The 15,520-nt window shown below is 44.0% G+C and overlaps 1 protein-coding gene across 3 annotated transcripts in view; it reads right to left on the bottom strand.

The window, feature by feature from the left end:
* Positions 1 to 11,324: 11,324 nt before the first annotated feature.
* SIDT1 (SID1 transmembrane family member 1) overlaps positions 11,325 to 15,520 on the bottom strand; it is a 95,467-nt gene continuing 91,271 nt past the window's right edge. For all 3 annotated transcript variants that reach the window (XM_038582840.1, XM_038582841.1, XM_038582842.1), the window contains 2 exons: positions 14,919 to 15,032; positions 11,325 to 13,273 (listed from right to left, as the gene is read on the bottom strand). In XM_038582840.1, the coding sequence (XP_038438768.1) occupies positions 13,211 to 13,273; positions 14,919 to 15,032 (177 nt within the window). In that variant the 3' untranslated portion in view covers positions 11,325 to 13,210. The remainder of the gene's footprint in view (positions 13,274 to 14,918; positions 15,033 to 15,520) is intronic.

Raw genomic sequence — 15,520 nt, 5'->3', positions numbered from 1 at the left:
AAGTTAGGAACAAGACAAGGTGATCGTTATTTAACAATCTATTCAACATTTTATTGATGTTGCCAGCTGGTGTGTTATCAAAGAATAAAGCTACTCACCCCAAACTATACAATGTTGCTGGCAGAAATTAAAGGATATGAATATCAAATCATTTTTGTACACCTGAAACTCTTGCAATATATCAATTATATCTCAATAAAAAATTGAAAACTTACTTTAAAAGCTCCCACACTTAAAACAGTGTGATACTGGCACAAGGAAAGACAGCAGACTGATGGAAGGAAACAGAAATTTCAGAAATAGATTACATATTATAGTCATTTGATTAATGACAAAGGTACCAGGTACATTTCAGTGAGTAAAAGGTGGTATTTTCAATAAATGAGCTGTAGCAAGTGGATATCAGTATGGAGGGGGAATCCTGGACCTCCCTATTTCACACTATATGCAAAAATTAATTTGAACTGGGTCACAGACCTAGATGCAAAAGGTAGAACCCTACAGCTTCTAGAGTAGTTGTCCTTAAAATGTAGTCCCCAGAACCCGGGGGCTCTCTGAGACCCTTTTAGGGAGTCTGTGAAGTCAAAGTAATTTTTTTGATATCACTAAGATGTGACACGCCATAACCGTATTGGCATTTGCACTGATGGTGCAAAAGCAATGGTGTGTGAAAACACTGGTGCTTTAGCACAGATCAAGGCAGTGGCATCACTACTGTGCTATTAGCCATTGTATTCCTTAAAAAATTTTTTTGAATATAGTTAACACATGATGTTATATTAGTTTCAGTTATAGAACATGATGATTCAACTTCTTTTTACGTTAAGCTATGCTCACCACAAGTGTAGCTTCCAGCTGTCACCATACAACCCTGTTACAGTATCATTGACTCTATTCCCTCTGCTGTACCTTCCACCCCCGTGACTTGTTCATCCCATAACTGGAAGTTTGTCTCCCACTCCTCTTCACCCACTTTGCCCACCCCCACCCCCCTCTTCTCTGCCAATCATCCATTTGCTCCCCTTAGTTATAGATCAGATTTTGCTTTTTGTTTGTTTATTCATTTGTTTTGTTTTAGATTCCACATGAGTGAAATTATATGGTATTCGTCTTTCTTTGTCTGACTTATTTCACTTAGCATAATGCCCTCTATGCCCATCTATGTTGTCACAAATGTCACAGCCTCATCCTTTTTATGGCTGTGTAAAGTTCCAGTGTGTGTGTGTGTGTGTGTGTGTGTGTGTGTGCATCAATCGTATCTTCCTTATCCATTTGTCTGTCAATGGACAGATCTCTTCTATATCTTGGCTATTGTAAATAATGCTGCAAGAAACATGAGGGTGCAAATATCTTTTTGAATTAGTTCGGGCACTCTTTATTGAAGAGACTCTTTTCCCTTTCATATATTCTTGCCTCCTTTGTCATAGATTAATTGACCATATAAGTGTAGGCTTATTTCTGGGCTCCCTGTTCTGTTCCACTGATCTATGTGTCTATTTTTGTGCCAGTACCATACAGTTTTGATCACTGCAGCTTTGTAGTGTTTCTTGAAATCTGGAATTGCGGTATCTCCAGCTTTGCTCTTTTTCTTTGTTCTTCTTTTTCAAGATTGTTTGGGCTGTTCAGGATTTTTTGCAGTTCCATATAAATATTTGTATTTGTTTTGGTTCTGTGAAAAATACTGTTGGTATTTTGATAAGAGATTATATTGAGTATTGTACTTTAAAGTTTTTTATTTATTTGAGAGAGAACATGAGCAGCGAGCAGGAGCATAGGGAGAGATTGGAGCAGGCTCAATGTGGGGCTTGATGCCAGGACCCTGGGATCATGACCTGAGCCAAAGGCAGATGCTTAACTGACTAAGCCACCCAGGCACCTCTTAAATTGTTGTACTTTTAAGCATCATAAACTCACAGTAAAAAAAGAAAAAAAAAAAAGAAGGCCACTTTCACTTTAGAATGTCCTTGATCAAGTAATACAGATTAGTAATTTTGTTAAGTCTTGGCTCTTAAGTACAATTCCTTTAATATTCTTTTTAAACATTGCATTAATACTTAGTATTCTGTAAGCACATGGAAAGCAAACGTAATGCACTTCTGCTGCAAACTAAAGTTTGTTGTAGGAAAAAGCACTAGTCTTTGGATTATGGAGTGAAATAGTGGCTTTCTAGTGGATGGAATACTAGTTTTAGCTAAAAGAATTATTGAAATCTATAGTTATTCAGACCTTGGTTTCTGGCAGACATTTTTTCAAAAATGAATGAAATGAGCTCATCACTATATCTAGTACTATGAGCTTGAAAATTTTCCGTTAAGACCTTTCTGTTAAAACCATTGATGGTATCAATGAATATATATGTTTTATTAATAATTATATAATTAATGTGCAAATGTTTGGAAGATTTGTACAATTCAGTGAACCAAGGTTTTCCAAACGACCAAAGCATGCTGTTTAAAGATCCATCCCAATTGCAACTAGAAAAAAAACAAAAAACAAAAAACAAATTGCAACTAGACCGGGATGCTTGGGTAGCTCAGCAGTTGGGCACCTGCCTTCAGCCAAGGGAGTGATCCTGGAGTCCCGGGATCAAGTCCCACATTGGGTTCCCTGCATGGAGCCTGCTTCTTTCTCTGCTTGTGTCTCTGCCTCTCTCACTGTGTCTCTTATGAGTAAATAAATAAAATTTAAAAACAAACAAACAAACAAATTGCAACTAGACCAAGGGATTTTAATGTTACAAAACATGGCAAGTTTACCAGTGGTAGTTTTAAATTACATTAAATAATTAAATTATTAGTTTTAAATTAGTTGCAACTAATCTTAGGGAAACTACCAATTGTTGAGCTTTGGTAGAGTATTAAGGAAGAATATCTGTAATTACTTGGAAAGGCTGCTCCCTTTTTATTTTTTATTTTTCCCCCTTTTCCAACTACATATTTCTGTGAGGCTAGATTCTCTTCCCATGCTTCAAGCAACACACATACTGCAGCACAGTGAAGGCAGAAAGTGATATGAGAATCCAGCTATCTTCTAGTAAGCCAGACATTAGATAGATTTACAGAAATGTACAACATTGCCATTCTTCTCACAACTATTTTTTTGTTTTGGAAGATGTAGTTATTTTTCATAAAATATGTTCTTTGTGTTCTTGTGTTCTGTAATGCGCTTATTGTTATCTTTAAATGACTTGATAAATGTTTGTAAATTTCCCATTTTTATTTCTAACATGGTAAATATTAATGGTAATATCAATGACTATAACTCATAAAACCTCTTTGGGATCCTCAATAATTCTTGAGAGTGTACATAGGTCCTGAGACCACAAAATTTGGGAACTAATGTTTTAGGAGGAACCTTAGAAAATATGGTCTGGCCATATCCATAAAAAAGTTGTTGGATGAGACTTCATTAAAAGTGAGATTTTCTCTTCAGCAAATCACACACTGGCAAAGATTATATATATCAAAAATAAAAATACTCATAAGCCGATTTTAGAAATCAGCAAAGAACGAGAAAGAATCATTCACATAAATGGCCCAGAGGTTTATGAAAAGGTGCTCAACATCAGAAGTCACCAGGGAAATGTGAAATAAAATAAAATGAGATACTATTACTCTCTCACATAGAAGAACTAAAAATGAAAGAGCTGACAAATGCAAATGTTGGCAGAAATATGGAATAATTGGAACTCTCATATTGTGCTGGTGCGAGTATATTGGTGTGACCACCTTGGAAAATTGTTGGCAGTATCCTTTAAAACTAAAAATTTACCAGGGGTCCCTAGCTGGCTCAGTTGGTAGAGTGTGTGACTCTTGATCTCAGGGTGGGGAGTTTGAGCTCCATGTTGGGTGTAGAGATTACTTAAAAAAATAAATAAACTTTAAAAAATCCACTAAAGACTTACCTACCCTATGATTCAGCAATTCCATAGTGTACCCTGTATGTAGCCTGGAAGAAATGTTTGTATAAGTTCACAAAAGACATGTATAAGAATATTCACAGAAGCTTTTTTTACAGTAACCAAAAATTGGGAATGACCCAAACATACGTCAATAGGAGAATGGATAAATGAAATATCATATATTCACAAAGAGAAGATATTGATACATATGGATGAATCTCACAGACGTTATATTGAATGAAAGAAGTCACACAAAAAGGAGTATACACTGCATAATTCCATGTATGTGAAGCTCAAGAACAGGCTATACAGCAAAAAGCTAGAACAGTGGTTATCCCAGGGGCAAAGATTTCACTTGAATCAGGCACTAGGATGTGGGGAAAAGTTTGTATCTCTGGGTGGGTGCTGGTTACACTACTGGATATGTGTGTGTGCAGGTGCACATACCTGCGTTCCTTAATATATTTTATACGTGCCTAAATAAAAAGGTCAAGAAAAAACTATCTATGGAAGTCCGAATTGATGTTGGTTTTCTCTTGATAAATTTCTTGAACTGGTAAATTCTAAACGCTATTTTACTGTCATTCTTTAGAAAAAGCAAAAGCAATGGCAGGATTTTGTATCTGGCTCTGTTACCGGGCTGCATGACTTTGGGCAAGCATGGTCATCTTTGCCTCGTAGTTTATTTGTTGGAACATTATCCATCCTACCTCACAGGGTTTGTATCAAATAAGGGACAAATAAGGGTTTGATATTTGGAAGTGTTTTCACACAGTTGCAAAGGAATATTCGAATGTAAAGTGGTAATTATGTTCCATGACCTTCCTCATTTCCACCCACCCTACCCAGGACACTGAAATGCAGGGAACGCTAGAATCCGGTCTTGTTCAATGTCAGCAGCCCCTTTGACCTCTTCTTTCCATGAGACATGAAGGAAATAATGCTAATTTGCTGCCTACACAAATTCAGAAGTTCTGGTAGGTTGGTTCACTGATATCAATGTGCCACCAGTGTTCACACGATCAAGTGAACTGCAGATTTGGGGGAAGAAAATGAAAATCCAACTTTTTAAACTACGTTTGTGCTGGACAGGTCTGGTTTTGTTTTTGTACATTGCTTAATCATATTCAGATCTGTGGTTTGGAAAGTGGCTGAAGCCAAATTGCAGTGGTAGAGAACTTACTGTTTCAGGGAAGCTTTCTGGGAACTCATGATTCAATTAGGTTAAATCCTTTTTTTTTTTTTTTTTAACGTTGCTGAGTGGCAAATGTGCAAAGTCACATTAAATACAAATAATATATATATGAAAGGAGACAACTTATTATAGGTTATATCACTGCTTCAAACCAAGTCATGTTCTTTTTCTGTCTTAATTCAGGACACATTTAGAAGCATTTACCACTATTATCACTGTACTTCCAAGGAGAATTCTGATGCCCCAGTTCAAGGTAGGCTGGTTCCTCTGCCTCAGTTTGGCAAGATGAAACCACTCCGCTATGGGAGGTGAGAGCTGGGCCCGGTCACTGCGTATGAAGATGGTTGAGCCACTGACAGGAGCAGTAGATTTCGCCTGAATCTGATCTATTGTGCTGGCATAGATTCGTCTGAGAGGCAGCTGTGGAGCACTTTCTGACTTGAATGTTTTCTAGGAAATAAAGACCTACTACGTTCTTATGCTTTTGCTTCATTGTTAACTTTGTTTCTGAACCAGCAGGCTTCCGGTGGACACCTGACACCCTATGGTACGTGTATTTTAATTTCAAATGGATCTTTGGGCCTGTAGCCCTTTGCCAAGTACAATCATTGAATTTATAAAACAGACTTTGGTTTTTAACTTTACAAGCTCAGAGATGGAAGCAGCAGTGGTCCCATGAGTCCATCTGTTCTAGTTGTAGAGAGCCAAAGGGATCCAAAGCCCCGATTTTATCGGTTGGCTTTCCTAAAAAGCACAGTAGGTTTCATTGTTATTCAGGCTTACATAACAGACACACATCTTCTGAATTTTGCTGGAACCTTCTCTGTTTTGTTAATAAATTCAATAGTTACATAATTCTAGGCTACGTGGTTTGCATCTATAATCCACACATAAATGAGAGTTGAACCTTCCATATGACACAATCCATCTTCTCTCTCTCTGGTCTCTTTACCTAAGCTACTCGTTTCGGACTGTTAGCCAGGTTCCTGCACCATCCACTTCATCTAGTGAACGGTGACTTAAGTGTCAGTTTTCCATCTGGCAAATGTAGTAACAGTGTCCACTTCTTGTGGGGTGGGGGTGGGGGGTTCAAGATTAAATACGGTAATACATATAACACTCTTGACAGGATGCTATGATGACAAAGTTTGCTGTTTTAACGATCAGTTCCCCTGACTCTAATGTTCTAAGGATAGAGGTGGGAAGACAGTTTCCAACAGCAAGACCCCATTAAAAGGGCATATGGATAAGCTCAGTCTCCTGCTCATCCTCTAGCAAGAATGGGTTGTTGTGGTTCCTCAGAATTAGGGAGTTGGAGCAATTTTTGTTTCTTCAAGAATGAATGGACTGAGATGATCCCCACCCCAGCTCTCTCTCTTTTTCTGGATCTCTGTTCTCCACTAGCATTGACATTGGACTTTCATTTTTCTTTTTCTTTTTTTTTTTTAATTTTTATTTATTTATGATAGTCACAGAGAGAGAGAGAGAGAGAGAGAGAGAGAGGCAGAGACACAGGCAGAGGGAGAAGCAGGCTCCATGCACCGGGAGCCAGACGTGGGATTCGATCCCGGGTCTCCAGGATCGCGCCCTGGGCCAAAGGCAGGCGCTAAACCGCAGCGCCACCCAGGGATCCCGACTTTCATTTTTCTTATGAAAAATTGGAGGTGGTCAGTTCCAGGTCTCTCCCTATTTTTCTGACTTTTCTCCTTTCATCTGAGGAAGATACATGATTCTCCTCTTCCGGGCATGACAGGGCAGGCTGTGAGAGTCCAAAAGGTCATGGGATTCCCTCTTAGTCCAAATATGACATTCTAAAATACTGCCCAATTTTATAGCCTCAGCTAAGTGAACCCCAGGACCTCTTCATTTGGCTTTCAGTCTGCCTGGAAACAAGCAAACAACATCAAACCCACAACGGCACCACATCAAAGCTTATCCCTCCCACTTGAGCCTAGTCTCTCTTTCTTACAGGGTCCTCACCAAAACGACATTCTGGTAGGCTCTATCCATCATGTGAGCCACCAACGCCATTGCCACTTGAACTCTCTCTCCCCTCTAGTTTACTCTTTCCCCTTCGTTATTCAAAGAAGCAGCTATCTTTCCCTCTGCATCTCAATCAAGTCTTGATTTACCCTCTTATTTAAAGCCACTTTCCACATTTATAGCTTTTAGGGATGGTGCAGGCCTGCATCTCATCTGTTGCCTTCCACTTCCATTTTCAGAGAACACTACTGCTTGAACCTGGCCTTTAACTGGATCTCAATTGGGTCTTCCAGGTTTACACATCTTATTCCTGCCTCATCTCAGTTTCCCTTCTCTGTAGTGCTCCACTCACCTACTTGTTACGTTGTTCTAGAACTCAGAAAGTCAGTTTGGAATTCTCAGACATCTTTGGTGCAGTATTGTCAATAAGCCTCTTCCTTCAAAGTTACCCATCCCTGAAGATAGCACCCACCTCTCTGATGCTGAGCAGGGTCCCCTCTAATTATTTTATTTCTTTGTGTAGTAGGATTGGGAACCATACAGGGAGAAAGCCTGCACCTCCCTGAGGGCATCTCATCTCTTCTGGGGACCCAGCAAATATTCTTTCCAGGAATTTGATTGCAGGGGAGATGCTATGTTGTATCAGCAGCAAGTTTCGGGCCTCACAGCTGGTGATAAAAATTGCTGATACCTATTTGGACTTTTTTCTGCTTTGCATCTAATGGCAAGATTCTCAGAAGGCCACTCTCTTGTTGGAGCTCTTTGCCCACTTATAATTGACAAATTGTAATGATGTACTTCGTGTCTATCTTTCCCTTTGGACCACCGATCCTGTGATGGAAGAGACTGCGTGTTTTGCCCACTGTTGCAGCCAGCTCCTCACATATTTCTTGATTGACTATTAGCTGAAAGCAGTATTTTGGATTCTCTTTAAGCGGACAGAGAAGAGGTGAGGAAGAAGAGGTTAAAAGAGAAATGGATCCCCTGAAAAGAAGGTTACTTTATCTGGTATCCTATGTTGAGAGAAGCAGAGACAACCTCAGGTCCGAATTTGTCCTCTTCCCTGAAGGGGCCTGCCTATGACTGGGTACTACTGAGCCTTATGAAAGACTCAGATAGGCAACATAAAAAAAAAAAAAATCATAAAATGCAAGTCAACATTTTTTCTGTGATGGCCCCCTAAAATTGAGGGCTTTTGAGATATTTTGGGTAATCTTCGGTTTAAATGATTTAGAGTCCTAATTCATGAAGAATATGGGAAGATAGGGCAGACGAGGGTCCCAGGAGCTAGCTATAGTGGGATTGGGTGTCAGACTTCTCTTGTCCTGACTTGAAAATCTTTCACTGTTTAAATCTCTTATTTTCTAAATCAAAACTATAATGCGGGGGCACCTGGGTGGCTCAGTGGTGGAGCGTCTGCCTTTGCCTCGGGTCATGATCCTGGGGTCCTGGGATGGAGTCCCACATCTGGCTTCTCCCAGGGAGCCTGCTTCTCCCTTTGCCTATGTCTCTGTGTCTCTCATGAATAAATAAGTAAAATCTTAAAAACAAAACAAAACTATAATGCTGTACAAGAGATAAAACACCTAGACTGTATTTAGCCCTTGACTGAGATGTGATATGACTTCAAGGCTATTCTATGTTAAAATATGGCAGCTAATTATTTTTCATCTCCAGTGAAATGGGAAAATCTGAGATGACAGAACCTTTAAGGTGATGAAAAGGATGGAGGAGAAAGCCAACAATTTTTTTTTAAATTTGAAGTTCAGGGGAAATTACGAAGTCTCCTACTCTAGGGGTATTTAGGAAGAGGGTAGAGCCCATTTCCCTGAGATTGTGAGAAAAACAAAGGGCAATTCTATGTGAACAGTGGCAACCACTTAGTCTTTTTTTGTGTTTCAATAAGAACAGCAAGACCACACTTGTAGGAAAACTCTAAAAATCTGCCTTTGGAGTTCACAGAGTGAACAAGTCTCTTCTTACAGAGGAGTCCCATCCAAGCCAAACTATTCCTCTGGCCTTTTAGAAACTCATGGAGAAGGCTGGTCTGTGAGTCCTGTGAAGCTTATTTGAATTAATGTGTGTTAAGTCCTACGATTTAGCAGGCACTCTATCTCACTGGCGATGGTGCTGTAATGCTAAGGGGACAGGAAAACCTAGTCACACAATATATCTTGTCTCCGTCAAACAGCATTAAAAACCACCACACAGAGCCTACCATAAACTGGACGGAATCATGCTAAGTGAGGGTTTTACATCGCTTCAGGCAGAGGCAGGATCCTAGCTTCCTCATAATGCTTTTCCTGAGTTTGACCAGTGATATTGGTCATTTCAAAACCTGGGTGACCTTCCCCTGCTTCTTTCTGGGGCCAGTTACGTTTCCCACAGGCCGAAGCCCATCTTCATGCAGGGCTTTCCCTACAGAACATCTGGTTATGGGGCAGGAGGTGGAGGGAGCTGGTGGGGAACATCTGCACATGGCATTCCCTGAACCACAGCAGTAACAGCTACTCCACAAAGGAGAACATCCAGGTTTTCTTTAAGATTTCCAGGGCAGAGATGGCGGTAATGAGGTGTGACCCACTTAGCTGGATTTTCCACTTGGCTGTAGTTTTGGTAGTGATCTCTCTCTCTCTCTCTCTCTCCCTCCTTCTCTTTTTAAAAAAGATTTTATTTATTCATGAGAGACACAGAGAGAGAGAGAGGCAGAGACACAGGCAGAGGGAGAAGCAGGCTCCATGCAGGGAGCCCGATGTGGGACTCGATCCCAGGACCCTGGGATCCCGACCTGAGCCAAAGGCAGATGCTCAATGACTGAGCCACCCAGGTGCCCCCAGTAGCGATTTGTCCTCCGGGTTGGAGTAGGAGCCTTAAGAGCCAGAGGCAGTGACAGGCAGGGTAAAGGGCCAGGGCCTGGACGGTTCCTCTGAAGGTGAAGAGGTCCCCCAACCCCTTCTGGGCTTCCTGGCACTGATGGCAGGAAAGGAGCAGTGGGGTTCATCGGCCAGGCCCTAGAGGAGAGTGGCCAGCCCCATGGAGACACCTGCTCTCGCCCTGCCACCCCACGGGGCTCAAGGGGGGTGCAGAGGGGACAGTCTCCTCCTGCCCGCCACATCGCCACCTGTGTCACCCCCACAGAGCCGGCGTGGTAGGAGAGGATCAGAGACTTCCAGCGACTTGCCCCGGGTCACACAGTGAGCACGTGAACATATTTGGACTAAAATCAGACTCCGGAATCTTTCTCAGACTCCACGGTTCCTTCTACAAATAATGTTTATCTTGGTGTCTCCCTTGCGCCCAAGTTTTCCAAGAGACACGATCTCCCAGAATGAGAAACATTTGGACGTTCGTTTAGGTCCCTGACACATGCATTTCGTGACCCCGGTGGAACATTCTGGTGGCTGCTCAGGGCTCTGAAGGGGGCAGCTGCCACTTCCTTGGCCCTGGGAGCTGGCCTGGCGATGGCCTTGAGGGGACAGTCCCCTCCCCACGGGGACTCCGGCTTTCCACTGGCTTCTCCTGCTGCTAAAAGAAGCCCGGGCTGATGCTGAGCCTGGCGGCTCCAGGCGGGCCTGCCTCTGCGGCACTGGTCACCGGTCACCTGTCTCTGTGCGCAGCCTTGCTCCCGGGCTGCCAGGCCTGCCGCTGCCCCCTGCTGGCCTGCCCTCCTTCCCTCTGGGCCTGCCCTGCCAGCAGCCTCTTCCAGGGGCTCTTTGCTCCCGTTACCCTCTTGCTGAACTTGGCTTTCAGAGTTCCCTTCCTTCCCTTCCTCTTCCCTTCCCTTCCCTTCCCTTCCCTTCCCTTCCCTTCCCTTCCCTTCCCTTCCCTTCCCTTCCCTTCCCTTCCCTTTAAAGAGCAAAGTCCATGAGCCCAGGCAAAAGTTGCGTGGGCCCTGTGCCACCTGTGGACGAGGGGCCATTCCGCTGCGCAAGGGTCTGGTCCCCCACCCCGGTCCCCCAGCATTCGTGTCAACCCCACGGATGCAGTCGGGTGACTTCCTCATGTCCCCCGGCCATGACCTTGGCACCGTAGGAAGGACTAGCAGCAGGCACATCTACAAGTGACAGCTCTAGGAGCAGCCTTGCTCTGGGGTTTTAGTCCTGCGGCTGAGAAGAGAACTGACCACGATGCGTGAGTGCACAGCACAGTACAGACGTGCTGGGAAAATTCAAGAACACCGCAGCCCGTTTTAGAGCCCCCTGTCCATTCCCAAGGACACATTTCCCAAATAAGCTACTGAACGGGTAACGCATCTCACAATTTATTCACTTTGGACCACAGGGCCACTTGAACAGACTTTGTCCATATTTTCTTAGGGTATCTTTCTTTCTTTCTTTTTTATATTTGAAACCAGCAGTGCATTAAAAATAAAAGAATAAGGTCAAATAAACCATAGTTAAATAGATTTGAAATTGTTTTAGGTGTTAGACTAACACAACCATTTAATAGGTGGCCTTCAGATGGCCTATGGAAGCCAACAGTTTTTGAGGAATAAAGAATAACAGAAAGCCAAATATAAATTTGGGGGCGTTTAAGAAAAAAGCCAAACCATGAAAAGCTTCATTAAAAGCATCTCTGTGGGGAAAAAAAAAAAAAAAGCATCTCTGTGTTTTTAAACTTTTCAAACTTCCAAAACTGTGATTTTGAGCATTATGCAAATATTTTAGAGACAGAAGAATAATTTTTTTAAAGGATGCTCAATCCATTTCTCTAATGAATGATCAGGAAAGCAGAGGTGACAGGTGACTTCAGTTTCACAGGCAAGTATATGTGCGTACACATTCGTAGGTCTATTTTCTGATTACATCTTACTCCAGGTAATAAGGGTGCTTGGTTGAAATGGGGCTGTTTAGGGGAGAGTGAAGTGGGACGTGGAGCTTTGCAACACCCTCCTGGGGAGAGAATGAGAATCAGGTGCAACCTGATAATCCTCAACCGTCCTGCTCTTTGCAACTGGAGGATGCGTAAAATGTTCATATGGAGAGTTACTTCTAGAGAATTTGCAGGGAGAAAATCTGGAGCCCCTGATCTGCATAGAGTGACAGGTAGGAGGCTTGGTGGGTGGTAGAGGGCCCCCCAGTGCAGTGCTGCTGGTTAGGGCAATTACTTCTTCCCCACAGGTGATGTGGGCACAGAATTGAGCTCTTGACATTGGAGGCAGGAGGAAGCGATTTCGCCTTTGCTGGATTTGCCCCAGGAGCTGACGTCCTGAGGGGGAGGTCTGTTTGCTTGATGCTGATGTCACCAGTGTCTTAGGCCCGTTGGTCATCTCCCTCCTCCAGCTGCTAGAAGAGTTTTTCCTGTTTCCCCCTCAGCCTCGGAGCTGGTGGGGTGACAGCCTTCCCAAGAAAGCAGAGCCTGAGATGTGGGGTCAGCACACAGTGAGATGAAGACACTAAGAAGTAGGTAAGCACCCAAGCCTTGGTCCCAGAGACAGTTACCTGTTAGGACAAGTGTCCTAACAGAGAGAGCCCAATCCTGAGCCCTTCTAATGGGGTCAGGAACCTAGGGGGCGGGGACACATCCGGCATTCCTTCCAAGGAGGTGACTAGCTGGTCCTACTAAACCCGGATGGGTAGGGTGCTGGGTTCAGCCGTCCACCAGACTCTGAGCAATCTCCGTCATCCCTGGACCTCGGAGAAGTGAGCTGGTGCTCTGGGATGTCTAGAGCAGCAGATGTTGTGGGGCGCAGGGGTCGCCCACCTGGTGTCTGGGCAGGAGATCTGGGCTGCTGGCCTCTTTGGGCCTGGAGGCAGCTGGACAAAGAGTGTAGCGTCGCTCTGCCCTTGCTGGCAAATCTCAGGTGAGGGTGGGTGGGTGGGGGTCCCAAGACAGCAAGTTGACGTTGATGCAGCTTTTGTCCACATCTAGCTCAGGGCTGCAAATGGAAGGGGGGGTTTCTCTCGACTCTTCAGGGCTTGCTCTGTCCATACCCGCGGGTTCCCCTCTGCCTCGCTTTCTGCAGGCTTGAATCTCCCTCCAGCCCCACTCCTCCCTGGTGAATGCACGCAGAGTTGACTTGACAGAGGCAAGTGGAGCGTTTGGCAGTGGTGACTTTGCTGCAGCCCCCGTATTTTCATGAAACAGCACCAAGATTGATTGCTCCCTCTCCCTCTCTGAATGCTGGAGGCTCAGAAGACAGGGATCTGGTCTCTCCGGACCACATCCAGGTCATCATCCAGGGTTAACAAAACCTGGAATGAGAGGGGCAGAGGCTGAAGGGAATGCACAGTCACGGCCACAGTCAGCCCCTACTTTCTTTCTGACGCTCACACAGGCTGACCCGACAAGCGCCCTTACTTGCCTTCCTATCCCCTCCTGCTCTCTGCAGCGCGGCGCTCTGTACAGGCAATTAAGCTCACACAGCTCATTTATTAATCAATTCAGATGTTTATCAAGGGTCTATATGTGCTATTCTAAATACCAGAGATATAGTCTGGAACACAAGAGACAAAACTCCCTACCCTTCTGGAACTCTTACATTGAGAGGCAGCTTCAGACATGAAGCAAATATGTGAGAACAATGTAGCAGGTTAGTGACACATGCTAAGTACCTATAGCATGTCAGTGGGGTGTGCTAAGTACAGTGTCCTAGATCATAATATGTAATAAAAGCAGTGATGAAAATTAAACTGCGGGGGGAGCATAGGAAGTATGAAGGGGGGAAGGAAAAAAAAAAAAAGAAAAGTGCTGATAGGGTGGCCAGTGAGGTCATTACTTAAAAAGGGACATTGGGCTCAAGATCCAGAGGGAAGGAAGTTTGTTGCATAGAGTATTGCTGTACGAGAAGTGCACACCCCCTCCTCCATTATTAGTTCCCTCTACCGCCACTCTCTTCGCGTGGAAACTTTCACTCTTTTGTGGTCTCTGTCTCTCAAAAGAAATTGTTTATCAAAAATAAAAGTGAGGAGGCACGAGGTTTATGGGGCTTGTTGAACTTCCCCAGCTGGCCACCAGGGGGCAGCCCCGCTCCACTCCGGTGGTTGCGCGGCGGCAGCGCGGAATCCGAGTCCCAGGCACCGCAGACTTCGGAAAAATCTAAATGAGGCTGAAAGGATGCCAGTGAGGGGATCATCCAAGGTTGTTGGGCTATGGATGTATAGCTCCTGAAAAAGGTGTCTGGGCCTCAAGAAATGGAGGGATCACAGGAGAGGTCTGGGACAGACTAGTTAGAAGCAGCAGAGGCCTGGCTGCTCTCCGGGGTGCTCTAGGAATTTGTAAAATATTTGTAAGATATTCAGTGAGACTGGAAGAGGAGGAGGAATGTGAGTGCCGCACGAGAGGGAATAATAAAATATTACTGAAATTTGAGTGCATGCTGAAAGGGACTCCTGGGGCGATTCAGGGCATGGGAGTTCTAATAACCAATTCAGTCCAGGCATTGTGCCATTTAAGAAAGGTCATTTTGTCACTCTGTCCTAAAATATTAGAGTAAAAGGGAAATGAAAATAAATATCTAACAGAAGGGGATGCCTGGGTGGCTCAGCGGTGGAGCGTCTGCCTTTGGCTCAGGTTGTGACCCCAGGGTCCTGGGATCTAGGCCCACATCGGGCTCCCTGCATGGAGCCTGCTTCTCCCTCTGCCTGTGTCTCTGCGTCTCCCTGTGTGTCTCTCATGAATAAATAAATAAAATCTTTAAAAAAAGAAATAAAGAAAGAAAACCTTAAAAAAAAGATATGACTGAAGGACACAATGTAAAATAAAATCTGTATATTGAATTACAATGAGGAATTGGAAAGGGAAATTGGAAAGAAATACAAGGGTAAGGAAGAGGGGGAGAGAGAAAAAAGTATGGGATGTGAAGAGAAGAAATGAACAAAGAGGTATTTATAAACTCACCAAGAATGAGAAAAACAGGGCAGTGGCCGAGAGGAAGTGCCAGACGTCATGGTCATCAAAGAAATCCAGCAGGATACACTCCCGGTTCTTCTCCCGGGACTCTGCTGGGGTTCCCTGGAGGAAGGTGAGGCAGGAGGTGGGTGAGCCTTCCCACTGTTCAACTGTTTAGAGGGCTGAACATCCAGGAAAGCTACCCAAATGCTATAGGATGCCCTGCTCCAAAAATGAGCTTCCAAGAAAACATGAGTCCACACAAAAACTTGTACACCATGGTCCCAGTGGCATCCTTCACAAGAGCCAAAGAGTGGAAATGATCCAAAGGTCCATCAATCATGACAGATGAAAAGTGCTGCATGCACACAACGGAGTACTATTCAGCAGTAAAAAGTAATGCGTACTGATACGTGCTACCACCTGGGTGGATGCGTAAGCCAGACTCAAAGGCCACAGATTGCATGAATCCGTGTACATGAAACGTCCAGAACAGGCAGGTCTCTAGCGGCAGAGTAGATCAGTGGCTGCCTATGGCTAAGGTGTTAGGGAGAAATGGGGAGCGACAGCTAATGGGCATTCCTTCCAGGGAGATGCAAATGTTCTAGAAT

This window comes from Canis lupus, chromosome 33 (assembly GCF_011100685.1).
Source record: "Canis lupus familiaris isolate Mischka breed German Shepherd chromosome 33, alternate assembly UU_Cfam_GSD_1.0, whole genome shotgun sequence".
Lineage (NCBI taxonomy): Eukaryota > Metazoa > Chordata > Mammalia > Carnivora > Canidae > Canis > Canis lupus.
The sequence above is the reverse complement of the archived record's forward strand: the minus strand, read 5'-3'. Positions and strand labels throughout refer to the sequence as shown.